General features: G+C 46.2%; 1 protein-coding gene across 1 annotated transcript in view; it reads left to right on the plus strand.

Annotated features, from left to right (window-relative positions):
* The window catches only part of PAPPA (pappalysin 1), a 256271-nt gene that overhangs the window by 118241 nt on the left and 110918 nt on the right, over nucleotides 1–27112 (plus strand). Inside the window, exon 9 of the mRNA XM_052645172.1 lies at nucleotides 2311–2402. Within this exon, the coding sequence (XP_052501132.1) occupies nucleotides 2311–2402 (92 nt within the window). The remainder of the gene's footprint in view (nucleotides 1–2310; nucleotides 2403–27112) is intronic.

Here is a 27112-nt window from a genome sequence, read left to right on the forward strand (position 1 = left end):
ATTGAGACTCCACTAGGCGGAAGGCACTGTGTTACACGGTCATCTTCCAACAACCATGTGAAACAGGCCTGATGACCTTACTTCACGAAAGAGACACCTTGCCCCCTAAGATTAGAATGGTTTTCTGAAGCTTACATACCCAGTAAGGAGCAGAACCAAGGTGTAGGCCTAGGACCCCCATTCTCATCTGGATTTACCATTGCCGTGACCGATGGTGCTGCAAAACCAACAAGTGAAGGGATAGCTCCGTGCTGTTTCCTCTTTCCCAGACACTGTGCCAGGCGTCAGGGTGCTAGGATGACAAAGACTCTGTCACCTCCTTTGGCTTCCTAAAGCCTAGGGTGGGGTGCTCTCAAGTAACAGGCAAAGGTAGTTGGTTTGACAAGTGCTGTGATAGATGGAGCCCCTTGTCTTTGGACTCAAAGAAGATGGCCACCCACTCTAGCCCGGGAGGTCAAAGAAGGTTTCTCAGAACTTGTCTATCTAATGATAGATCTGGCATGCCTAGAAGATATTTGTGGTGACCCTAATGTTTTGCTTAAACCAATAGAACATACTGTTTGGGTGGTGAGGGAAGGAGGGTTAGTATTCTTTGTGGCTTAGGGAAACCAGCCCAAGTTTAAAAAAAAAATCTCTCCCCATATAACCTATGAAATAGTCAAGAATCACAAGGCCATCACTAATTTCCAGTGTGCAAGATTTGTTTGAATATGGGCCCAGCTTGGAAGATAGAATTCTTTGCTAAGGGCTTTGCAAGCAGGAGAGAAGTCGGGGGGCTCTTCAAAGATCAATGCAATGTCCTAGTCATCGTAAGCATTGATTACAAGGCCCCGTACTGGTACTCTTGACACTTCCTAAAAGCAACAAACGTTTCCCCATGTTAATTGCCCGGGTGAAAGGCAAAGTCTGAGGTCTCTTCCAGGCTGGGCTCCCAGCCGGTCTCTGGGAAAGGAGGGACAACACGCTCTATGGAGACATCCCAGGACAGGTGGGTGGGCGTGGGGACTGTGACTCTCTGTCCACTGTGTGTGGCAAACCTGGCCCGCCCCCTGAAGTTACCTTCCCTGTTTGCACTGAAGCTAAGGAGTAGGTGTAATTATCTCCATTTCAACCCATGAGAAAACTGAAATTCAACATCCAGAATAGCACCGTTCAGGGGATTTTTCTACAATAGTGGAAATAGATTCTGTGCTGTCTGATCCCGTTGCCGCTTGCTCCATCCAGCTATCGAGGACTTGAAATGTGCTTACTGTGGCTAAACAGGGGAAAGTTTGCTTCCCATTTTTGTTGGTGTAAATTGTCACAGATAGATCAGAGAGAGATTAACCAGCAGTCCCCCACCTTTTTGGCACCAGGGACAGGTTTCGTGGAAGACGCTTTTTCCATGGACTGGGAGGATGGGAGATGGTTTAGGGATGACTCAAGCTCATTACATTTATTGTGCACTTTATTATTATTGCATCAGCTCCACTTCAGGTCATCAGGCATTAGGTGCCAGAGGTTGGAGAGCCCTACTAAGGGCCTTGTCCAAGATCACACAATTAGTTGGGAACACAGGGCTCTAAACCCAAGTTTCTGTGACTAAAGGGATGGGAATTTTCCGGAAAGTGGTAACATACCCAGTCTGTCTGTTGTTAATCCTCCTTCTCTTCTAGATCTAATTCAGAGACTGTGGCTCATTTTCTGCCCATCCTAACCACTGCAAAATCATCCTTCGGTGATGGAAATAATTCCTTAAAGTAGGAGGAGGCATTTTAATTCCCTAGCAGCATAGGTCCCAGGCCTTAGAGTTCTTGACAGCATGAAATGACACACCCATTGGAGGAGGCTGCGTTCTCTGGTCTGAGGAAGATCAAGTCTGAATGTGTGTCGGAGAAAAAACGACCTTCATGTGCACTGGGGTTATGACAGAAGGGCCAGAGCAGGGCCCACGGAAGAACAGCATTCATACCTTAGAAACTCCGAAATCCCCTTCAGTCCATCATTTCAGAGTGGAATTGTGATTTCCTAGACATAGTAGCAAAGTCTGGTCCACTGATGCATCCTCTTCTTCCTCCCTTCTGGCTTATTAACTTAACAGAGTGAATGAGTCTGAAGCAGGAATTCTGCTTTGTCATGAGAAACACACAGTAGGACACACATAAGCACCTCACAAATTTACATTGTTTGGAAGAAACAGAAACTCAGCCAGGGGAAGGGACTTGTCTGAGACCTAACCAAAAAGTTCCTAGCCCCCAGAGGGCTTTTCCATGTCCCAGGTGGGCTTCTGAAGCTGATGTGACAAGCTTTCCTTCCATATCCGTTCTGCAGGAGCCAAGGTGAAGAGTGTGATGACATGAACAAGATCAATGGGGATGGCTGTTCGCTCTTCTGTCGGCAGGAAGCCTCCTTCAATTGTATCGGTAAGTCTTCCCTTTCTCTGGGCCTCGCTGGAGAAATGGACGGTGCCAGGTGGCTAGTCAGTTACAAGAATAGCAATGGTTATAACTAAATGATGATTCACTCCTCTCCTTCACGTGTATGTATTGGGTGCCTCCTGGGAACCAGACTCTGTTTTAGGCACTAGTGAATACAGCCATGGACACAGACAGACAGAGGGCAGGTATTCTGCTCTCCTGGACCTTATGTTCTCATAGATGACGGTGGTAATGGATAACCCTTGTGATCTAGCTTCATCTTACATTTATTGCTCTTCTTCACGCCAACTGTCTGGGATGGTTATTATTTGTATAGACGTTTAAGGCTTTTATTCTTTCTTTAGAAATGAGAAAAATGTAGAAGCCAGAGAGCTTGTGAAATGTGTCCAGAGTCACACAGGTTAGGCTTGAAGACAGAACCAGGACTTGAACCTGATCTTGTCTGATTCTTGCACACAAGCTCAGTTCATTTTACTCCACAGCCTCCAGCCAGGATCCAGGCTCTCTGACTTGAGGAAGAGGAATCGCAGACCAGCCCATGTTTAGAAAGCAAATGTCCTTTTCCCACCTTCACGGAGTCAGATGGGAAATTTGTTTTTGGAGTCTGGCTGGTCTTGTTGTTTTAGCCCCACTTGGGAGGCCCCTGGTCAGCCTCGGGGGTTGGTAAACAGACAGGGGTTGGGGGGCAGGGATGGAATTTTGAGCTGGCCCAGATGAGATCATGCTTCCTTTAAGATGCAAATCGATACCTGAAGATCAAAGGTCCCCTGGCTAATCCCCTGGGCTGGAGGTGAAAACTAATCACAATTCATTTGCAAGTACAAAAGACAGAGGTGCTCCATCTAAGGAAAGGAGGAAACCCTCGGTGGGAAGATTTCCCTCTGAAAGGCAGTTTTCTTGGAGGACTGAAGGGGAGGAAATGTCACTGGTTCTACTGTTCCCAGCACATCACAGAGCAGCTTTTAGACCTCCCTTCTCCTGGCATGCTATGAGCGCTTTACCACATATCATTTACGGTGTGTTCCATTCTCAAACACGTTTATTGACCACTTACTTTCTCCTTGGTACCAAGTGAGGACTGAGCAACACAATAGAGGTGCCCCGTACTTGTTTGTGGTTGGAACAAAAGGAAGATATGGAGCGGGGAAGGACACCAGACCTTCCAGGCAGAGAAGCGTAGATTTCCAGCCCCCCACTCTTGATCTGAGTGTAATTCATAATAAAATCTTGATATGAACCTAGTGGTAGAGTAGAAAGAGCCTTGGATTAAATGTCAGAAAACCAGGCACTCTGGTCTCAGCTATACTGAGAACATGTTAGTTGAAACTGGCCAAGTCACCTCCCTAGTCTGGACTTCTGATTGACCTCCCATTAATTGAAAGGATTGTATTAGGTGATCTCTAAAAGCCTTACCTGCACTTCTGCTGTGTGGTTCCCAAAGTGTGGGACTATTTCTCATAATCGTGAGCTCTGCTTGGACCATCTCTCACCGTGGACATCATGCTCATCACCCCCACAGTACACTCAGATCTTGCTGGATGATGCCCACCCATTCTACTAGCATGAAGATGGCATGCGGCTCAAGGGCTTCTGGGCAGAGTTAGAATGTGGTGAAGTTAGGATGGTATGGTCTGTGGAACAGGTCTGCACGTTACCGTCCATGAGCTGGAACTGGTCTACTGCCTATATTTGTAAATAAAGTTTTCTAGAATGTACCAGGGGCCTCCCTGGTGGCTCAGACCATAAAGAGTCTGCCTGCATTGTGGGAGACCTGAGTTTGATCCCTGGGTTGGGTCGATCCCCTGGAGAAGGAAATGGCAACCCACTCCAGTATTCTTACATGGAGAATCCCATGGACAGAGGAGCCTGGCAACCTACAGTCCACGGAGTCGCAAAGAGTCAGACACGACTGAGCAACTAATACAGAATGCAACACCACTCACGGATGCTCAGCCTTGTCCGACTCTGTGACCCCATAGACTGTAGCCCGCCAGGCTCCTCTGTCCATGGCGTTCTCCAGACCAGAATATCGGAGTGGGTTGCCATACCCTTCTCCAGGGGATCTTCCAGACCCAGGGATCGAACCCATGTCTCTTGCATCTCCTGCATTGGTAGATGGATTCTCTACCACTGCACCCATCTGTTATTATCTGTGGCTGCTTTTTTACTGAGTAGAACTGAGTGGTCGCAACAGAGACCCCAGGGGCTGAAGAGCCTAAAGTATTTATTATCTGGCTCAGTACAGATGACATGTGTTGGTCCACAGATTTTGGGTCTTTGATATTATTGGTTGCTAGAGACTAGTGCAAAGGGGAGATGAACATTATGACATGGTTCTACATTTTATGCCTACAGTAGTGGGGCGTGGGAGACTCTGAGTCTGGTCCTCTCTTGCTTTACCTCTAGAGGCATAGCTTCCCCACCTACACTTTGGCCCGAGTAACTGGAATAGATCCTGATTTTCAAGCTGTGTTCACTGAAATGCTTAAGAGAGGGAAGGGTAAAGATGAGGAAGTTACCAACAGGATGAGCCTTGGACGCTCCGGATCTACTTTGCATTGTCATTTTTTGAGAATTTATGTATTCATCTGTTTATGGCTGCTGTGTCTGGGCCTCTTCTGTCTATGCCTAGTTGGGGCTGCTCTCTAGCTGCAGCGCACAGGCTACTCACGGCAGTGGCTTCTCTCGGTGCAGAGCACAGGCTCTAGGCACGCGGGCTTCGGGGGCTGCAGCGCATGGACTCAGGAGTTGTGGCTCTCGGGCTTAGTTACTGCCTGGCGTGTGGAATCTTCCTGGACCAAGGGAAACTGTGTCCCCTGCCTTGGCAGATGGATTCTTAGCCACTGTACCACCAGGGAAGGCCCTAGACCTACTTCACATACTATTATCCTCCAGGAGATCCTAAATGTTCTGCTGTTGCTGATGATATGTATTGAGCACCTATCATATGCCGGACACATTTCTAAAGTGCCATTCTCCTAACAACTCTTTTAGTACCCTGCATTTACAAACCAGGAAGCTGAGGCGTTGAGGAGGTGAACTAAGGATATGCAGTCAAGTGGTAGAGCTGGGACTTTCACCCAGAGAGTCTGACTCCCGGGCTCACGGTGGTGAGCTTCCTGCAAAATATTTTTTTTACCAGACAGCTCTTGGTCTGGTAGGGCTTTGGGAGTGTGAGCAAGGAGCATACTGCTATGGAACAGTTCACTTAGTGAATTAATGGAATGGAATACAGAACTGTCAGTGGCGTGGATGGTGTCCAGGGAAGGCTCTGTGTTCCCCGTGCCTGTTGACTGGCTGTGTTAGAGGAGGCACCTCAGTTAGGCGCCCCCACCTCACCATGGAGGAGTCCATCCTAGGGACCCTGAGGGACAGGACATTCCAGGAAGAAAGGAGTCTGTCCAGAGATCCCGGCGCCTAAGAACTACATTCCAAGAACAGACTCCATGGCTTTAGAGGAAGAAAAACGTCTTCCTCTAAGAATAACAGAAAAACAGACAGTGAATCTGTGGCTCCCAGAAGATCCAGCTTAGATGAGTCAGAGGAATGGGACTGGAATGTGGGAGGCGTTGCTGGGGTGGAGGTTGTTCTCATCATGACGCATGTCAAGACACTGGTCAAGGTGGTAGCCAGGAGAACAGGCTTGAATGAGGCTTGACTTGGGTTGACACCATGACTTAGATATGTGACCTTGGCTGAGCTTCAGTGTTCTCATCCAGAGAATGGGAGCAGGCCTGGGACTTCATTGCTGGAGATATTTACCAATGTTTGTGGACACATTATTTGAATCCCTTTCCCAGATTTAGGAAAGAACTCTCCTTGGTGTAATAATAGTGAGGCAGAGCCCCACTGCAGAAGTTGGTAATGCAGAGACGTCCCTGGTGATCCAGTGGTTATGACTCTGCCTTCCAGGGCAGAGGGTGTGGGTTCGGTCCCTGGAGGAGAAGACAAGATCCCATATGCCTAGTGGCAGGAAAACCAAAGCATGAAACAGAAGCAATATAGTAACACATTCAATACAAACTTAAAAAAAAAAAGAAAAGAAGTTAGTAATGGCAGCACCTCTGCCTCCCAGTCCTCCTTGTAGCTGAATGTGGGCATGTGACCTACCCTCTCCCCTGATCAGCAATCAAACACATCAATCTGAGAATGAATCAGAAAACACAGGGACTCTGATTCATCAAATCAAACCAATTTGAGGAAGATGGTGGGAGTGGCCACAACCCGCGTGTTTCCAAAGTACCACTGACAGCACCCAGCAGTTGTGTAGCCACAGCTCTGAGATGTCTTCACAAGAACTCAAAATCAGCCTTCAAAACACTTCTCCAGCCCTCCCAGGGAGTCTTCCTTGAGTATCCAATATTCTTGGAATAGATTTTGCTTGTTTGCTTATTTTGCCTGACTTAGCCGAAGTTGGTTTCTGCTGATTGTCACTTGGAAGCCCTACTCAATATTGTCATCTGGTGTGATGAGGTTCAGCCCCATTCCTAGCAAGTTGAGTGTGTTTGATGCTTCCCACCAGTACTTTCCTCAGTGGGCGTTGAGAGGGGGGTGAATATCAGCACTACCCACCACGTGTGGAAACTCACCAGGTAGCCTGCCCTATGTCATGCACCTTTGTTTAAGATGAGCCGGTGGAGGTGTTTTACATCCAGATGAGGGATCTGAGACCTACTAGGATGCCTGAAGGGGCTTCCCAGGTGGCGTAGTGGTAAAGCATCCGCCTGCCCATGCAGGAGACGCGGGTTTGATCCCTGGGCCAGGAAGATCTCCTGGAGCGGGAAATGGCTACCTGCTCCAGTGTTTTTGCCTGGAAAATCCCATGGACAGAGGAGCCTGGTGGACTGTAGGCCTTGGGGTTTTGTGAAGAGTTCCGACAAGACTGAGTCCAGAGCATACACACAGGATGCCTTCATTTGTCCAAGGTCACTCATCTCAAAGAACTGTGATTCTCTCTCCAGACTAAGTGCAGAGCCTCTCTGCCTTCTCTCTGTGGCAGCTCTGCCTCCCCAGCTGAATGGCCCCTTCACTCCCTCCTGTCCTTCCTTCTTTCCATGCTTTCTTCGTCCCTTCCTTTCCTCCTCATTTGTTTTCTTGTCCCCGATCATCGATCATCGAGCCGGGCTGATGTTTTCCCTGGCTCTGGTACCAGCAGTGTGAGGGTGGGTGGCAGATTTATGGTGGCATTCTCATTCACGCTGCAGAAGCCCACACATCCGGAAGTATTCCCAAGGTGCCAATGTGTTATTATGCAACAGCCCGGGACTTCCCTTTCCCACTGTCCCTCCCCCAGAGCCCTCATCCCCAACACATAATAAGTTGCTTGTTAATAGGAACACCACCCACAAGACCTCTTAGGCAATGAGGCTGTGACCCGGCAATGTAGAAATTATCTTGTCCTTTCTCCCCCTTTTCACATATAACATACCCCAGGCCTGAGGTTTTTGGTTAAAAAAAATGTGGTATCATCAATAAACTGATAACTCTCTGCACCCCACCCTGAGCGGCTCTGGCTGGAGGCATTGTTCGCAGAGTTGGGAATTCTGTGTCTAAAGCACTGAGTCATAAACTACAGACAGGCTGCTGATAAAAGCTGAAGGAGGGGAGGTAATGGTCAAATTAGTCAGACAAAATGGGAAGCATCCCCAACAGGGCTTCTGCTCACTCATATATCTCCAGCGGGTGCTGGAAACGTGCTACCTTCGGAGATGACATTTAAGCCATTATAGGGGTTGTGTTTGTAGAAGGCTCTTCATGCCACATTGATTTACCGCCCCGGGTTCTTCAGGAGAGCTGGGGTCTCAGCTCAGACTTGAGAGCCTGGGCTGCAGCTTGGGATCTCCCCTGGGGGGCGTCAGTTTCTCCCTTTGTGAAATGAGAGTGAGCATGCTGAGGGTCAAAAGGCTCCTTTCCCCTGTCTGACAGTGAGGCATCCTCAATTTGTCAAACATCCATGTAAGGGTTTTGGGGTTTCAAATCCTGCTTGATGCTGATATATAGCTAAGCAAACAAAGCCAAAGACCCACACATTGCCTTTTGCAGACACAAACACACAGGCATTCCCAGCCTGGCTCTCTTTCTCACCGCCTGCCCTCCCCCTTCCTCTCCCCCACCCCCTGCCATTAGCATCACCGTCTCTGCTCAGGACACAGCATCCCCAGCCCTGTCCTAGAGCCAGGGCCAATAACTAAATTATCTGTGAGCAGATAAGGGGAGGATCAATCCATTTCCCCAGCAGTCCCTGGGAGGGGCAGGGGTCACCGCGTCTTGTGGCCCCTCCGTCAGGCTGCCCTAGCCTGCTCCCAGCCAAGGCGAGAAAGGAAAACAAGAAGATGAATCGCTATGTCTTCTTGGTGGATATTCTGATGAGAGTTTAGAACAACACTGACTAAAAAGGAAAATAGCATCTGGTAGGGGGAGGGGAAGAGGCGGAAGCATGGGCTCTGCTGGGAGTTGTGTTTATTATTATTTTTCTTTCTAACAACATGAAATCATAATAGATGACCCACCTCTCACCTTACCAAAAAAAAAAAAAAATTGAAATAAGAAAAAAATAAAACGTCTCCTGGCCATACATGGTTTTTCAGACCTCCCTCCATGGAAAACACAGTGACTGTCACCAAAATACCTTCTTGAAATAAAACTTTTAGCTTGCAGACCTGTCTTTAAAAGAAGGAAAGAGAAGTGTTAGTGGTAGTCATGGAGGTTGTGATAATGGTGGTGATCTGTCAGCTAGAATGGGTATCATGCTTATGGGCATGGATTTTGGGTGAGAAGCAAGATTCAAACACATTTTCTCTGTGCCTCAGTTTGCTCATCAGTGAAATGGGTTAGTAATAGTCCCTGCCTCTCACAGTTGTTAAGATAAAATGAGGTTAAGTATGTAAAACATTTTATAAGTGATACCTAGTAGGTGATATGTATGTGCTTGCTAATGCTGCTATTGTTGTCATTGATATCATGAATTTGAAACTTATGTCCATCTCTTCCCAGGAACCCGATGATATGAATGATGTTGATCCCAGTTGTGTAGAGGTTCGGAGAGGTTAAATAACTTGCCCAAGGTCACATAGCTAAGAAAAGCAGAGATGGGATTCACAGTACCTAAGCAAAGTCTGCACACTTGACCGTGAAATTATTTCATTTATCCGGCGCCCAACTGGACCAACTTCCGTGCTAGGAGCCCTTTTGTCAAATGATTTCATTTACCCTTGCTGCAACGCTGCTTCCTCAGAATAAGAACACCCATTTTGCTGATGAGGAGACTGTAACGCTGAGAGTGTAGGTGAATTGTTCGAAGTCATACAGCCAACTTGGTCAGAGTAGGAGATTTTAACTCTAGTCCGCCTGTTTTTAAAGACTACGTCCAGCATCCAGGTGAACCCCACCAAAAGCTGTCGAGAGCCTCTCTTTTCCACTATTTCTGCTGTGTTACCACTGACACAGCAGGAAACAAAAGTGAATGCATAGATCCTTCCTGTGCCTTTTTCATGAGTCATGAAAACGACAATCTTCAGTTATTATCACCCTATAAGCGTTCCACTGCACAAACCCCAGGCCCTTGACTTGGGGCCATTCTGTGTTTGGGGCTGCATTTTTGTTTATAATAGCTCACCCTCTATTGAATGTAGCCACATTGTGTTTTAGCCTAGGAAGAGTTTGGCACTTCAGTCCGTTGTCAAGGCAATGTCAGGCCAAGGAGCCTGAGTTCAAAGGTCTCACTCTGGGGGGGTCATCTTGAGCATCTCCCATCCTCTCTTTGAGTCCCAGTCTTCTGTTCTGGAGAATGGACATAATCAGAACACAGTCATGTTTAGAGGAAGATGGAAGAGGGTCTGTAGAGTGTGTCTAGCACCGTGCATGGCCATCAGTAGGCATGTCTACTATCTCCCCTCACCACCCCCCACCTCCATTTGCCATCTCAGTTGTGAGGGATGCAAAGGCCATAGGTCCCTCTCTGGGATAAATGGTCCTTAGCTGCATCCTGTCATCAGGAGAAGTGACAGAGGCCCCTTGATCTCCATCTCCCCAGCTGTCACGTGATGGGAGTGAGCTAGATGAGCTCCAGGACTCTTCCAACCCTGACTTCCAGAATTTAAATCCCAGATCGTTATTGTTTTTAAACTGTGCATTTTAAAAGAAACGAGGGCTTGGGGAGGAGAAAGGAATTCCTTTAACCCAGAGGGTCAGAGGGGGTCACTGAGGGGACAAAGACAAGGGGAAGGGAGGCGATGGGGCGGAAGGCTGCCGTGCAGGGCGGTCTAAAGATCTGAAGTCCTCAACCGGGAGGTCTGATGGATGCATTCACACACCCTCGAGTCAGCACCGGTTAGGATCAAGCCTGCCATCCAGCCCCAGACCGCGGCTTACCACCTCCTTTAGAAGCCCGGGAGGCCTACCCCACAGAGAGGCCAGTCAGGAATGAAAAGAAACAGGCTGGCCTCAGATGCCAGAAGGGAGGAATTCTCGCCCTCAGTCCAGGTTGGCCTCATGACTCCCAGGGAGGGGTCAGGCTCCAAAAGGACTCAGAACTTTCCTGAAATCGAGGCATTAAGACCACACTTTGATGTGCACGTTTGAAACACAGTCCACATCCAAGACAGGTGAATCTGGGTAGCCAAGAACAAGGGCTTCTCTGTGGCACTTAAAGGGACCAGAAAGCCGACTGCCCCTGCAGGTGCCTTGCTGTGCATCTGTGTGGCCAGCACGCCAGGTCAGAGAGAGCCCGCAGAGCGGGGAGGCCTGGGGGCGGGAGTCTTTCCTAGTCCCTGGCTTTCTCTCCTCTTTCTTGGGGACCATGGTGAGTCGGAAGAGACATTTAATATTCATGAGCTGTGATCTCCACTTGAAGGGAGTGTGCCCTGGGGGAGATTGAAATATTAAGCAAGTGGGGGATATAGGCCTAATTGTATCCTCCTCTTCTTTTTGGGTAGAGAAGTAATGTGCTTAAAATAAAATGATGGATGGGCAGTCAGGATGGTGTGAAACCCCACTGCGATAGTCTGCAGAATGGAGCGGCTGTGGGCGCTAACGTAAGCCAGGCCAAGGATGGTGCAGACCAGCTGCTGGGTCACATCATGCATTTAGTCACACAGTTATTGATGTCTGCTGGTGCCGAACACTGTGCTGGTGGCAGGGGAGATGTCTGTGAACAAGGAAGGCCAGGGAGGTGAAGGAAACAGCTCTGGCAATTATTGAAATGGAATTGTTGGAAATGCCACTGAGTGGAAATGTGTAGGGGTAAGTGATGGGCCAGGAGAGGCCCCCTTGGAGACAGGACCTTTAAGCTGAGACATGTAGGTTGAAGAGAAAGTGGATAAAGTAGGGAGATAGGGAGCAGGGTGATAGAGCAAGGCTTGCAAGAAGTTCAGACTGCTAAATCCTCGAGGCAGGAAAGAACTTTCAAGGAAGTTGGAGGAAGTCATCATGGCTGGAGAGTGGTGAGGGGTGGGAGGGAAGAGGTTGGACCCCGCAGGGTCTGGGGACCCTGGGGAGGTTGCTGTTCCTGGCAGGAAAAGAAGAGAAGGCAAGTCCTTGGTGTCCAGTCTACACACAGGGACAAGCCCTGCGCAGGCGCCCAGGAGGCATGTGCAAGCTTGCCTAGATCAGGGGTCAGGAAACTACTGCCTGTGGTCAAACCACACGTGCTTTCTCTTACGGCAGATCAGGTTTGACTGAAACAAAACTGTGCCCCTTGGTTTAGAGATCTGTGACCGCAGAGACAGTCGAGTAGTTCCCAGATACCCTGTATGGCCCACAAAGTCAAAATATTTACTGTCTGGCCTTGCAGGGGAGAAGTTGCTGACCAGCTGCTGGCATAGATGGACGAGTCTATAGGTGGGTGGAAGATTAGCCAATCAGGGAGGTCAAGGCAGTTGAGAGACAGAGAGGGGAGGGCATGACCCCTTCCATGTCGCCCCTCAGCCTATAGCAGCATAGTTGTAATTCTATTCACTCCCCTGATTTTTTGTTTCCATGTCAGTTTCCCTCACCCTCGGGGAAGTCATCCTGCCCATCCCCGTGTATCCAGCATCCAGCTGGAGCCAGACTTTGGCTGATACACTGAGTCAAGTGATACTTGGAAGCAGAAAAGAGTGGCTGGAGATGCTCAGCTCCATGTTAGTACCTAGAGCTTCAGAAAACATCCTGGATCCTCCCTGGGTTGGAGAAGGGGGCATGTAGACCTTTAATAAGAACCTTTGTCTCATTTCAAACCCCCAGCACCCCTGGCATCCAGACATTCTCATCACTGCTTTCCAGATGACAGAGCAGAGTCCCCAGTGTTTAAGTGACTTTTGAGAAAGTGACCTCTCTTCCATAAATATTTATTGAACGGGAAAACCAACACAAGAGGAAACAAGCTTTCACGAGCGTCACATCCCAGGCCAGCAGTTTGGCCACACACATGGCTCTTCTCTCTCCCCTCTCGATCTTCCCGAGCTGCAGGAAGGCAGGGCCTATTACTCCCATTTTACGCAAGAGGTAACTGAGGCTCGGGGAGATGAGAAAGTTTCTTTAAAGCAGGTGATTTTTAAGTGGCAGAGCTGAGGTTTGAACCAAGATCTGCCCAGCTCCGAAACTCTAGGAGCCAGTGTCCTCCAAAACATCAGATCTTCAGAACCAGTAGAAGTGCTGACATCGATATCTGTGTTGCCAGCCCTCTTCCATCTCTTCATTTCAAACAATAGTCATAACAGTCAAAACTACTGGTTATGCATGTAATGCTTTCCTCTGTTAACTCCAGTGCTTAATTGTGTTGACCCTATAGATAAGGAAAAAGCATGGAGATGTCAAGGCTCCCCAGTAAGGGATTCCAGCCGTGGAAGTCTGTCTCTTAAACCCTCGAGCTGAACCGCTAATTTATGCTACCTTTGATCATTAAGATTATCTAATAAAAACATGAGCTGAACAGCCTACCAGCAAAGAGATAATGAGAGAGGAAAGAAACAAAGCAAGGTGCGAAAGGAATTTCACTTCACACAAGGCTTGGAGGGTCTCTTTAAGACGCAGTCTGGAGTGTTTGTTTACAGATCATTAGCAACTCAACAGAGGGAGAAACTAAATGCGACTTTTTCTTTGCTGCTACTGATTAAGTACCAGGGAGAAATTAAGATAAAGCAAATCTGAAATTATAATAATTATTAAGGGACTGGATTTTAATTTTAATTTCCAAGAGAGATAAAATACCCCACACTGGGTGTCTGCAGCTCCCCTCCCAAATGCTAGGATTCCCTTCTCTGGCCTCAAGGCAGCAGCCTCAGGTGTTCTGCAAAGATGACGAAGGGGAACAAATGTGACCACAGGAGAGATTCACACTGATATTTATCTATATTAAGCACCTGCTGTATACAAAGCTCTGTGCTAGGCAGGAGGCAGATGGCAGTGACAATCTGGGGAAGAAGGAGTCCTTCATGGCAGGGCTCTAGAGGGCAGTGGTCCTTAAAGATGTACAGGCATGGTTTGAAGAGACCCCAGGAGGAGTGGGGAGACCAGTGGTGGGGGTTGGTGAGTCTGTGAAGGCTTCCTGAGCAGTTGGACTCAGTGAAACCACACGCAGGGGTTCTGCTGCTATAAAGGTCCAGAAGGAAGATTCTTTTGCAGTCCTGTGTGCAGACTGGTCCCATAGAAAGCTGCTCCAGGGAGTCACAGGATGGGTAGGTGGGTAGGTGTTATTCTGTGTCAAACAGTGGTTTCTGGGCAGAAACAAGACAAGCTAGGAGCAGTGCTTTAAGAGGAGGCTCCTGCTGTGGGATGCTCTTCAAGGACAGTGAAGTACTCTTGGCAACTTGACCTGAGGAGAAATCAGAGTGATTTTGGCTTTCAACGCCAGTCAGAAGCCCAGCCCAAATGATCCAAAAGATTGAACTGAACTTCCAACTGCTATTGGCAGGATCTTAACTGATTTCTCAGTTCAGGAGTCCAAAACCATGCATTGTAACTCGAGTTCAGCCTCATTGCTTATGAGAGAGGGCTGCACCAGCATCTTCAACCCCCAGAATTTCCCATCAGTCTTTGCACCTTTTGCCAAGAGAACTCCTAGATGGAGAGAGGGAGAGGAGAGGCCAGTTGACCTGACCCAGCAACACAGGGGCTGCCTGTTCTCCAGACTTGGTCCCCAACCATCTTTTTCCAAATGTGGAGTGTGGGGGGTGAGGTTCCATACTTCAAAGGGTAGCTGTGATATATTCGTTCATGCATTTATGGATTTATTCATACACATTTGTTCAGCACCTCTTACATGTCAGGTCCATGCTAAGGCACCGAGAATGCCAGCTGTGCTAGGCTTGGGGCAGTCCCTGTTCTTCAGGAATGATGAATACATATTGATTCTCGTGGCTATTATAGATAATAATCTAGTTCTTACTCACAAGTAGAGAACACCCTGTCTCTGGAAGAGATCAACCGGAAAGTTGAGAGTCATGATGGAGCAATGAAGGGGGTTCTCTTGGAGAGCGTGATTAAATAGACATGTGTGCATGCTCAGTTCTGAGTCACGTCTGGCTCTTTTGTGACCCCATGGACTGTAGCCCACCAGGCTTCCCTGTCTATGGGATTCTCCAGGCAAGAACACTGGGTTGGGTTGTCATTTCCTATGCCACAGGATCTTCCTGACCCAGGGGTCAAACCTGCATCTCCTGTGTCTCCTGCAGTGGCAGGCAGATTCTTTACCATTGTGCCAAAGAACGATTTTGGGGGGAAGCCAAAAAACAAACATGGAAGTTACCTGGTGGCTCAGACAGTAAAGAATCTGCCTGTAATGCAGGAGACCTAGGTTTGATCCCTGGGTCGGGAAGGTTCCCTGGAGAAGGGAATGGCTACCCACTCCAGTATTCTTGCCTGGAGAATCCCATGGACAGAGGAACCTGGCGGTCTACAGTCCACGGGGTCGCAAGAGTCGGACACGATGGAGCGCGAATACTGTTTCAAAAAACAAACATATTCCAGTGTTTTTCTCCTTCCGCTTACCTGGTTCTTTGTTGAACTTCTTTAACTTCCAGGGCCTCTGAAATGTTACCTTCTCCCAGTTTTCCTCAACCTCTCTGCCCATCCCTACATAGACATGTTATGCCTACCTTTTAAATCTTCTTTCTCCAAAGTTCCATAATGGACTCATTTCCCAATCTCCGCACTCTCTCCCTGACTGCGTCATTCAAAACCAAAGACTACAAAATCTGTGTGCAGTCTGAGGCCTTTATCCTGACCTCTGGACTAGTCTATCTAATGATTCTGTCCGATCCCCCGCAGCCACTCAGACTCAACGCAGGTAACACAGGGCTTGCCACGTTCTCCCCAGAGCTGCTGCAGCTCCTGTTGTTCTCAGTCTCAATGGCTGGTGCCACTAGCCAGACGGCTGTTGAAGCTAGAAGCTTGGGAAACAATCTCGACTCTTCCCTATTTCCCACATCCAGTCACCATTCTGACCATTTAACTTTGAACACTTATCCTTCCAAATCAATCCTACTTCTGTCTCCCTACCTGAGTCTCCAGACCCGCCTCCACATTTAGACTCCTGCCTGAACCACCCTAGGAGAGGTCAGCTAGGTCCCTGCTCCCATCTTTGCTGGCTCCAATCTATCCTCCAGTATAATGAGTATGCGCGTGCATGCTAAGTTGCTTCTGTCATGTCCAACTCTTTGCGACCCCATGGACTATAGCCTACCAGGCTCCTCTGTCCATGGGATTCTCCAGGCAAGAATACTGGAGTGGGTTGCTTTGCCCTCCTCCAGGGGATCTTCCCGACCCAGGGATTGAACCCACATCTCTTCCATCTCCTGCACTGGCAGGTGGGTTCTTTACCACTAGTGCCTCCTGGGAAGCCTAAGCTTCCTAAAAGGCAGATGTCATTCTGGCTCTGTCCGTTTAGAAGCATCAATGGCTCTGCATTGCCCTTGAGATGAGTCTCAGTTCTTACTGTGGCATGCACCTACAACCCCATTTTCCGCTTCCTCCTGCTTGCTCTCAGCCACCCGGCCCCCGGCCTCCTGGAATGTCTGCCTCACCCCAGATTGATTTCTCCTCTCTGAGACTTAGCCCAGATGTTGCCTCCTAAGGGGAGCTCTCAGATCTGGGCAAGATCAGGTTAGGGGGTCTCTTCTCTGTGATCCTACAGCATTTGGATCTGAGCAAAACAGGGTGCAGTCGATAACTTCCTGCCTCTCTCTGCAACCCCTGAGCTCCTGGAGTGCTGAGCCCGGGGTTCATTCATCTCACTTCCCAGCAATCCGTCCAGGACCTAGCACATAATTTGCAGCTCAGTAAATATAGGAGAAATGAGTGAAGGGAGGATATATTTCTTAAGAGACATTTTTATTCCTGAGGCAACAAACTGTGGTAGAGCTTTGTTGGTCTTTAGAGTCGGACAAACCTCCGTTGGACTCACAGCCTCTCCGCTTTCCAGCTATCATCTCAGGCCGGACGTCTCGGTCTGAGGAGCTTAGGATGGAGGTTCTGTGCTCAGGCTCCAGAGCTGGGTTGCTTGGTTCAAATTCCAGTTCTCCCACAAAAAAAGGGGTGGGGGCCACTTCGGTTTCTTCATCCATGAAAATGGCAGGTTTGCAAGGTTGACGGGCCACAGAGCTAGAAAGCACCATAGTAGTGTTTGCCAGGAATGTTCTTGGAGTTTTATTATACCTTCCCTGCAAAGCTGTGACAGCTGGCCCGGTCACTCCTCTGCTATCTCACAATGCCAACCGTGGTCATAACTCTGATGAGGTCGACACATTTTAGAACATTAGCAGAAGCAGCGGGCAGTCCCGTAGCTCGTGTGAACTCTCTGATAACCCCCGAATTGAGCTGCTTTTTAAAACCAAGTCCCTGCTTCCACTAGCTTCCTTTCTGGGAGGGAGCCTAATTAACTAGTAGCTGGAAAGGACTGCAGGTAGGCCACCCCCCACCCCCCCACCCCCCCAGGCAGAGAATTCAAAGGGAAGTGGGGAAACTGTGTAAATAACACTGCTTTAAGGGGCATTTAAGCCAACGGTCTTTGTTAAGGAAATTGATGGCTTTGTAAGTACTGCCTCTGAAGGGAGTACTTGAGTTGATGGTCCCCTGTCTCCCCTCGTAAATTCCCTAATGGACTGTGGGCCCAGAGGCTGGGCCCATGCCTGTTCAATCCCTTGCCAACAAAAACTCAGATTCCCCTTAAAATTTTTTTTTTTTTTTTAAGGTTTAACCAAAATATGAGTTACCGAGCTGGTACAGTTTAACTGGCAGAAAGTAGCAGAGACAGATTGTTTCCTTTAGGGAAGGGGAGGCTTGTGATCCTTTGCAGAACCTTGCAGAATCTTTTTGCATGCTAGGCGCATGCTATGCATTTTCTATACAGCTTCTCATTTTTATCCTCCTAACGTCTGGGAAGAGTCATTATTTCACCAACTGCCAAAGAAGAAACTGGGAATCCAAGATGAAGCACACTGCTCATCAACACCCAGCTAATTAGTGGAGAGCAGGGATGTGACCGCAGTTCCATGAGACCCCTGAGCCCCCAAGTACCACAGAATGGCAGGGCATCTGAGAGAATCAGATCAGCTCGTCTCATTAGCTCCTCCTCACCCACATCCACACAAAAGACAGGAACTGGGCAGCAGGGGCAGATGGGAGGGTATGGATTTTGGAATCACGCTAATCAGGGTTAGAGCCTTAAAACCTTAGGTAATGCCTTAACCTTTCTTCACATCAATTTCCTTGTCTGTTAAATGGGAATAATAATTGCACCAAATACATAGGGCTCTTCTAGGATTAAATGACGTTGCATATTTAAAAACTTTTAAGTATGTCATTCACTTGGCAAATACGCTTATTTCATGGTGGCTATCATTTTCTGTTTGTTTTTACTGAAGTGTAGCTGATTTACAATGTTGTGTTAATTTCCACTGTACAGTGGAAAAGTGATTTGGTTACACACACACACACATATCGATCGATATACATTCTTTTTAATGTTCTTTTCCTATGGTTTACTCTGTGCTATAAGATCTTATAGTTTATTCATTCTAGAAAGAATAGCTTATATCTGCATGGTTTGTTGTTGTTCAGTTGCTAAGTTTTGTCTGACTCTTTGCGACCCCATGGACTGCAGCGTGCCAGGCTTCCCTGTCCTTCACTATCTCCCAGAGTGTGCTGAAACTCATGTCCATTGAGTCAAGGATGCCATCCGATCATCTCATCCTCTGTCACCGTCTTCTCCTCCTGCATGGTAGCTATTATTTTAATTAGAGAAGTTGAGGAATCCTGAGTGGATTGCTGGAGAGATTTTCCAGAGAAATGTCTGGTTAAATATGGATGGAGAATGGAGACTAATAACAAAAAAGCAGGGTTAGGAATTTGAGGTGGGGGGGTGGGCTTCTGCACGGCAAGGGGTGGGGAGAGCAAAGGGAATCTGGCCCATTTAGGAGATGGCCATGATCTCAGCCTGCCTAGAGCTGGAACTGCAGTACGCTAGACAGAAGGCTGCAGACGCAGACTGGGACCAGGTTATGCCTCATCAGCTGTTATCAAGCCTCTGTCTCGGCGCCTTCTGAGGCAGCCAGTTTTCTTCTCAAACCAACTGCAGTTTGTTGGAAGAGTTTTCTGCTGTGTCCCCTCTGAGCCTCCTCTTCTTCAGATTAAGCATCTTCATACCTGTGTGAGCACTGCTTCCTGATGACGCCTGCCTTGGGCCCCATCCACTGACTGTATCCTGGTTCATCAGTTCAGTGGTCTAGAACTGGTCTGTCCAGCTATCTCTAGGACCGGAGGGGGCTTCTCTGACCTCTGTTCTGGAATCTTACTGCCTTTTAGTCAGTAAGGTGATCTGCAATCTCACATTCTTGTTTGGGCCAACAGCTTCTCCAGTTGGTAGAAACAGATCCCAGGGTGACTGCTACTCTTTGAACCTTTCTTTGAGCATGAATAGTTATGCTGACCCTTATCTGTCATCTCTGATCAAAAACAACAGGCGTTTTGATTGATACTTTCAAATATTCCAAGTTAGCTCTTAAGACTGAGGACCAATGGCCCTCCTTCTCTTTCCTTCTTCCTCCTTCCATCTCTTCTTCCCACCTTTCCTTCCTTCTTCCCCCTCTTCTTTCCTTATTGGGAGGAAAGAGACAAAAATATATATACACGTTTCTAGAAAAACAACATACAGTGCAACGATACACATGAAACATATAGATTCAAGGTAACATAACATGAGCGGCCCGCTCATCCTGCAAGATAAAGGAAACTTGCCTGAGTGCCGTTCCGCCCCTTGACTGGGCTTCAGTTTGTCAGAGCACTGCGGCACGTATCCTAACCTGGAGATTGAGCAGCTGTGGTTTAAACGCCTCGTCCTCTTGGTCTTCTCTCAGTCATATGGCAAGAGGACAGCCTTCAAGGCTGGCTAAACCAGCCAGGGCTCCGGGTGGAAGGGGTCCATTTTTGACACTCCAGCTTCTTGCATCGGAACCCTACCAAGAACCTAACACACTGTCTTCACCCTAGTCCCGATTTATGCCAGACTAGGGTGACTGGCTTAGCTTCACGTGGTGCCTTCAGTCCCTCAGCTACTGTTAGCCTAGACTTGTCTAAAAGCCCCTCTTTCTGGCATCTTGGGGATGCCTTAGAAGACTGATGGGCTGCCTGTTTTGCTGGATTGAAGGATAGATGCGCATGTGTGTACCTACCAACTTTTATTTGCACTGTTTTGCTTTAGGGTCACATGCATGGATTTCTCACAGTCCGATTCAATTTCTGTTTGATATTGCATATTCCCAATAGTTATATAATGAACTTTAGTCAGCCAGTCAGAACTCTTGGCCTGTAACAATGAACTGTGCAGCATTCAAGGAGAGTTACTTAAACTTTCTGAAACTCAGTTGCTGTATTTGCAAAACAAAGCATGTAGACTCGTTAATTTCAAAAGACTTTTGCAGTGTTAAACCTTTATTCATTCATTCAGCCAACAGTCCATAACTGTCTTCTGCATTCTGAAATTGGAATGCAGTAGTGGGCAAAATAGCGTTTGTTCCTGGTCTCGTGGAATAGCCATTTTGTTTTGGAGAGAATGCATGGTCATTACTAAACTTTGAAGAAGCAATGCAATGTTATGTAGAAAATAAAATAGACCCGTGGAGTGGAGAAACTGGAGTGAAGTTAGCATGACTAGAGAAGTCCTCATTAGGCAGGTGATGGTGGAGGGGGGACTGACGTGATGAACTGGAAAAGCCATGTAATGCTTTGGGAAATGAGTTCTAGATTGTACCTGTGATGATAAAATGTAGAAACAACACCATGCTTGAGTATTTTCCATAACACTATTTGACCATTACAACCACTTTCTGTAATGGGTAGAAAAAGTAATATTGTCATTTTTTAATAAACAAAAAGAATGGAACCCACAATGATGATGTACGTTGCCCTGTACCAAATGATCTGGTGACAAAGCTGAGCTTCAAATTTTGGTTTCCGGTTCCTCTTCCGTATACTTTTTGTTAGACATTTTCTTCCATATTCTCTGGAGAGTTCTTCTGCACTCTTCTTAGTTTCAGTTTTGCTGAACATACTTCCCCATCTTCAGACTGAAGAGTGGATTTAATAATTAAAAGAAAGTTAAAAAAAATCAAATACATTTTTAGAGTGACTTAGTTGAAGGGAATCATAAAACGGATTTAACTCTTTTTCACTCAAAGGGAAACTGCAGCCCTGAAAGGGAAATGCCATGGTCAAAGTCATGGGTACATTAGTGGACATCTGAAACTCCAGGACTTTGGCCACCTGATGCTAAGAACTGACTCTATGGAAAAGACCCTGATGCTGGGAAAGAGTGAAGGCAGGAGGAGAAGGGGACAGAGGATGAGATGGTTGGATGGCATCACCGACTCAATGGGCATGAGTTTGAGCAAGCTCTGGGAGTTGCTGATGGACAGGGAGGCCTGGCATGCTGCAGTCCATGGGGTCGCAAAGAGTCAGACAGGACTGAGCAACTGAACTGATTTTAGATACCAGCTCTCTTGACCAGTAAGCTGATCATGAGGAAGTGCCCTCTTTCTTTTTTTTTTCTTTCTTCTCTCTCTCCCCCTCTCCTTTCCTCTCCTCTTTCCCCCCTGGGCCCCCACTTTTGTTTGGACTGATGAGATCACATTGAAACCCCTGACACTTCATTTGTACTTTGCTATCTTTTTGTTGTTGTTTTTACTGCTCTCCCTGTTTTTAATTTTATTCATTTTTTAAAAATTAACTTTTTTATTTTAACTGGAGGCTAATTACTTTACAATATTGTAGTGGCTTTTGCCATACATTGACATGAATCAGCCACGGGTGTACATGTGGCCCCCATCCCGAATCCCCCTCCCACCTCCCTCCCCATCCCATCCCTCTGGGTTGTCCCAGGGCACCGGCTTTCAGTGCCCTGTTTCATGCATCGAACTTGGACTGGTGATCTATTTCACATATGGTAATATATATGTTTCACTGCTATTCTCTCAAATCATCCCACCCTCACCTTCTCCCACAGAGCCCAAAAGTCTGTTCTTTATATCTGTGTCTCTTTTGCTTGTACTTTGCTATCTTTTATCATCTTTCTTTTCTGTTACCTTTTTTTTTCAGACTCTCTGCATATGAATGCTTCAGATTGGTTTTATGCATTTATTATTAGCTTATATCATCCAAAACAAGTCTCATTTTGTTATTTCCTGTTCATACTTTTAAAGGCCTTCAGGTCCTGGGTATTACCCTTCTTCCATCTGTGCTTAGAATGTCTGTCCTATTTCATGACCACTGTGTCATTCACTGCAGTGCTAAATTTTACCCCTTCTTTCATTTATGAGATAGCATTGAAACCCAAAAGAGACTCAGCTGAAAATCATTCAGGGCAGCTTTCTCTGTGGGATGTATTGTCATTTATTAGGATCACTATCTTTGATTACAATCTTCTTTAGACCATTTAAAAAAACTATAGTAAATTCAAACTGATGTAAATGTATCTTCAAGTTCCAATTCATAAGCCCATCAAATCTCTTTATTAAATTTCAGCTTAGTAGGCACCACCTTTTCCATCCAGATATTCCATTTCTTTGCAGATTCAGTCAAGAAAGAAAATAAAACAATATATAGGACAGATGGTGAGGCAGGAAGTCTCATGGGAAAAAAATACTATGGGATGATTTAGATAGAATTGGATTTTGCCCCTTAATATGTGCTTGATTCATAATATGATACAACTCTAATTAACATTTTCATTTAAAAAATCATTCTATAGTACGTACAATCTGCAGAACAGATTCAAATCAGGTTTGAGACTTCTTCATTACAGTCAGTAACAGAGATTCTGAAACTCTAAAAAACGTTGTTAATTCATAATTTACTGAGTACCTGCTCTGAGACTGGCATTGTTCTAAGAATTAGAGGTGCAAAAAGAAGTGTGACTGGGACCAGCCCAGAAATATCTCACAATCCAAGAGTGATACATAGTCACTCAGTCATTCATTCATTTGTCCTTAAATATCAATTATATAATATAGGGAGGTGGTTTTCTTGATCCTACAGAAAGAGGCACAAGTTGAGACAGTCTTCCAAGAAACTTATGTTATCTAGAAGAAGGGGAACAATAATAAATATACTTTATTTTTAGATAGTGACTAATGCTGTGAAGAAATAAGGTTGTGTGCTACGTTCTAATGGGGATGGAGGAATAAGATGTGAACTTACTGTAAGAAGGCAGAGTTGTTATTAGAGGAAGTAGCATGTGAACTGAGCCCTAAGTAATGAAAAGAAACTTCCCCTCCTGGGAAAAACCACGGTGGGAAAAAGTATTCCAGGTAAAGAAAATAGCAAGTTTGAGTTTTCTGAACACTAGAAAGTTTGGCTTATTTAAGGAACAGGTACTTGTTGAATGATTGGATATATGGATGGATATATCTGAATGGATGGATATATATCAGGATGGAGGAATGGATGAATATCTGGATGAATGGATGGACGGGGGGTTGATGAATGGAAGCTAATAAACAAGAAGGATAATAGTGGAAAATGGTTAGATGAAGTGGTGCCTTGCTGGGAGGCAGTCTTTGCATTTCGTTCGGTGTGACATGGGAAGCTCCTGAAGTGTTCGTGGAGAGTGGCCTGATGTGGCTTACGTTGTTGGAAGAGCCCTCTAGCTGTGCGCTAGAGGGGGGAAGTCTGGGAAGCAGACACGGGAGAGAAACTGGTTAAATAAATAAGTGATGCCACAGTGATGGTGGCTTGGATTAAGGGTGTTGGTGACTGGACAGCAGTGGATCTTTTTGGAATATCCTGAGACAAAAGAATCTACAGGATGTGTTCATGAACTGTATGTGGTATTAGAGGGTGGACGGAAAAGAAATAACAGGTGAGATGACTCAGAAGATTTTTAGTTTGGCCATTGTCGGGCAATGTTATCATTTACTAAGATGGGAAAAAAAAGAAATTGGGGAAGAAGCCATTACTTGTGTTTTAGACCTGTTGATTTACTGATGACTTTAAATAGGTATTTAAGTAGAGATGTCATTGCAGGGGGCTGGGACTCAGAGGTCATATCTAAAGAGATGTTTGAGTCATTGGTGCATCAGTCCTTTACGTTTTTATTTAAATATTGGGACTAGATGAGACAATGTAGACAGATAGGAAAAGGGAGCCCAAGACCTTGCCCTGAAAACTGGCAGCATTTAGCAGACGGAAGCAGAGTTAGCAGATGAGTCTGTGTGGGAAGGTCTGACAGCTAGAGGGGGACTAGGATGCATGTTGTCATGGAATCCAGGGGAAATGCTTTGGGAAGGAAGGAATGGATGACTTCTTCATGTTTCAGGACTGTTGGATATTGTAGTTGGTTTTGGCAACATTGAGTCAGTGGTGATCTTGACAAGACCGTTTTCTGTGTGTGTGTGTGTGTGTGTGTGTGTGTGTGTGTGTGTGAGCGTGAGCGAGGTGAGTTCAGAAGCTAGATGGGAGAGAACTGAAGAGTGAATTGTCAGAGAGAAAGTGGAAAATGCAAGTTTAGATAGTCCTCAGTCAATTTCACTATGAATCATGGGAAGGGAAATGTGACCAAAAGGGGGGGGGGGAGTTTATTAAAAAAAAAATTTTTTTTTATGTACATTGCTTACTTTTTTAATTAAAAATTTGCCTAGGCAATATCCTGCTTTGCTGGTTTGGAAATAGAGAATCATAAGTCAGGGAACAGAGTGAAATAGTTTTTGCTGGACAGCAGTGATGCGGAAGCGTGACAGATGAGGCTGCATGGAGCTGAAGATATTAGGATTAGACCTTGACAGGAGACTTGTAGGCAGGGACTAGCCTTTCATGCTAAGGAGATAAGATGGGAGTGGGCAGCTCTGAGGTGTGCGTTCTGGAGAGGAGCTCTATGCTTTTAGAGTAGAGGTGAGGTTGGAAATGAGAGCAGATGGGGAGGTTGGAGCTGGATGACAAAAGGGCTTGAGTGCTAGATGGGGAGGCTCAGATTTTGCAGGAGTCAATTGAGAATTTCAAACTGGACCAGCTTTAGATTCTAGATGAATCACTGTAGGCTGCTTTGTGAGAAGGTGTTGGAGTGAGGAGGACCCAAAGCCACGGTGAGAGGGTCGTAAGTGGTGAGTGGTTCCCTGGAAGATGCTCTCTGTGACCGTGGAGGCGGAGTGATCATTGGAGACCCCACCCAGATTCACTCTTCTCCTGCTACCACTTGAGATTGGCTCAGTGGTGCCTGGCTGTCACAGGGAAACGCAGAAAGGGATTTCTGGCCTACTTTGGCAGATGGCCAACCCTGAAAGGAACCAGAAACCCACTTAAGCTCCTCAGATTCAGTAGACCTAATCGGCATCTGAAGCTTGTTAGCGGGTTCATGGTTCTTTAGAAGCCCTTCACCACCCTGACTTTTGTACTCCGAACAGGCTGATCTGGTGGTGGAAGTTAAGAAAAAACCTAGGTTTGAATAGAATGAAGTGAGGTCAGCGATTGACCTGAAGTCTTTAAAATATAGGCAATGTAAAGTCCAGATATTTCTGTTCCAGAGGAAACATTTGCCAAGATAGCCCACCAGACCATCTCAAGCGTCCCCTTTATAAACCTTTGGCGGTTAATTACTCCATCCAGTTTCCTCCGTTCCAAGAAGATATTATTTGGACACAAAGATTGTGCATTTTTTGGACTCTTTTTGTTGTTGTTTGGATGAACTGTTACGTGGCCTGAAGCTTGTTGTGGTTGGACCCATCCCTAAACAAACAGCTGAACTTAAAAAAGAAAATAATATTTCTTCTGAAAAAAATAGTCATCATTGGACTGACAGAGAATATCCTGATGCCAATCCTGTTTCCTCAGCTGGAAATAGAAACAGATGCTAATTTCTCAAAAGTTGACCCATCTTCAGACATGGGAAGTTGAGAAAGACGGGTAAATCTACCCATCATTTGGAAGGCAGGCCGCCAAAAAAGGTGCGCGTTCAAATCCCTGGGTCTTCATTGAGACCTAAGTCAAATCTGTCATCTGTCTCCTATTGCTTGTAACTCTCATTTCTCCATCTGCAGGTAGTTTTTGGTTTTTGCTTTTCCCTTATTGGACTGTTGACTTAGTAATCCCAATAGCTTCAGGCTTACTAAGCCGGTACCAGGGGCTATTGTGAAAACAGAAACCAGAGATTCTCAAAAGTGATAGTGAACTTGGATAAAGATACCCTTTGGATGCCATAATTATATACTGAAAACTTGATATAATAAGGTAGCATGGTACCGTAGAAAAGGAATTGTATTATGGGTTTAAGAACTAATGTTCTAGTCTTGTATCTCCCAGAAACTTTTTCTGAAGCCTTCAGAAAATGACTTCAACTTTATGAGCCTCGGTTTTCCCATACATAAAATGAAATAATTGCTTTCGGCTCCAGAATCATCGGCATCATGATCGCCATGATCAGAGGCCATTTTTCAATCACATTTTATGCTTTAAGTGCTTTTCTTGTGTTTACCACTAGTCTGTAAGTTCTGTGGAATCTCAAGGATTCTACTGGTCTAATAAATTAGCAAAGTTTCTAATCAAGCTAAGTTAATTAACATTCTCCAGTTGGATTGAAATAGTTCTGGTCTAAGTAATTATTCTCTTTTTCCTTAGGTTATTACTTCCCCCACCCTTTTTGTTTGTTTTAGTTGACTCTGTTTCTGGCTATTTAAATTGAAAATAGCCCATGCACTCTCTTCAATCATTTCTATTCCTGAAGACGCCCTAGGATCTAGGGCTGTGTAAATAAAAAGTAGACATTTCAGAAATTTGAGCAAACTCTGGGAGATAGTGAAGGACAGGGGAGCCTGGCACGCTGCAGTCCATGGGATTGAAAAGAGTAGGAAACGACTTAGTGACTGGATACCAAATTTCTAATTAAGAAGACTTCTCCAACCCCTACCTCACCCCAGTATCATCATGGTTAAGAAGAAGCCCTGCGCCTTTAAGACTTGCATCACTTTTCATTGGTGTCCATTATGCTGTTTGAGTATACCCAGCACTTTGTCGAGGCAGTCTAAAAGGTAATCTTGTTTTCCTTTTCCATATGGGGAAACTGAGGCACAGGGAGGTGAAATACCAAGCCCATGTTCACCCAGGAATCAGGGACAGATAAGGAGCTTGAATCCAGGGTTTCTGACTTCAAGGATGAGAGCTTTTAACAATAGTTCAGATAACAGCCTTTGCTTATACTTAAAAGTAAATTTGTCTCATTTCTCTGAGACCTGGCTTGT

The sequence above is a fragment of the Budorcas taxicolor genome, chromosome 8 (assembly GCF_023091745.1).
Source record: "Budorcas taxicolor isolate Tak-1 chromosome 8, Takin1.1, whole genome shotgun sequence".
NCBI classification, from domain to species: Eukaryota; Metazoa; Chordata; class Mammalia; order Artiodactyla; family Bovidae; genus Budorcas; species Budorcas taxicolor.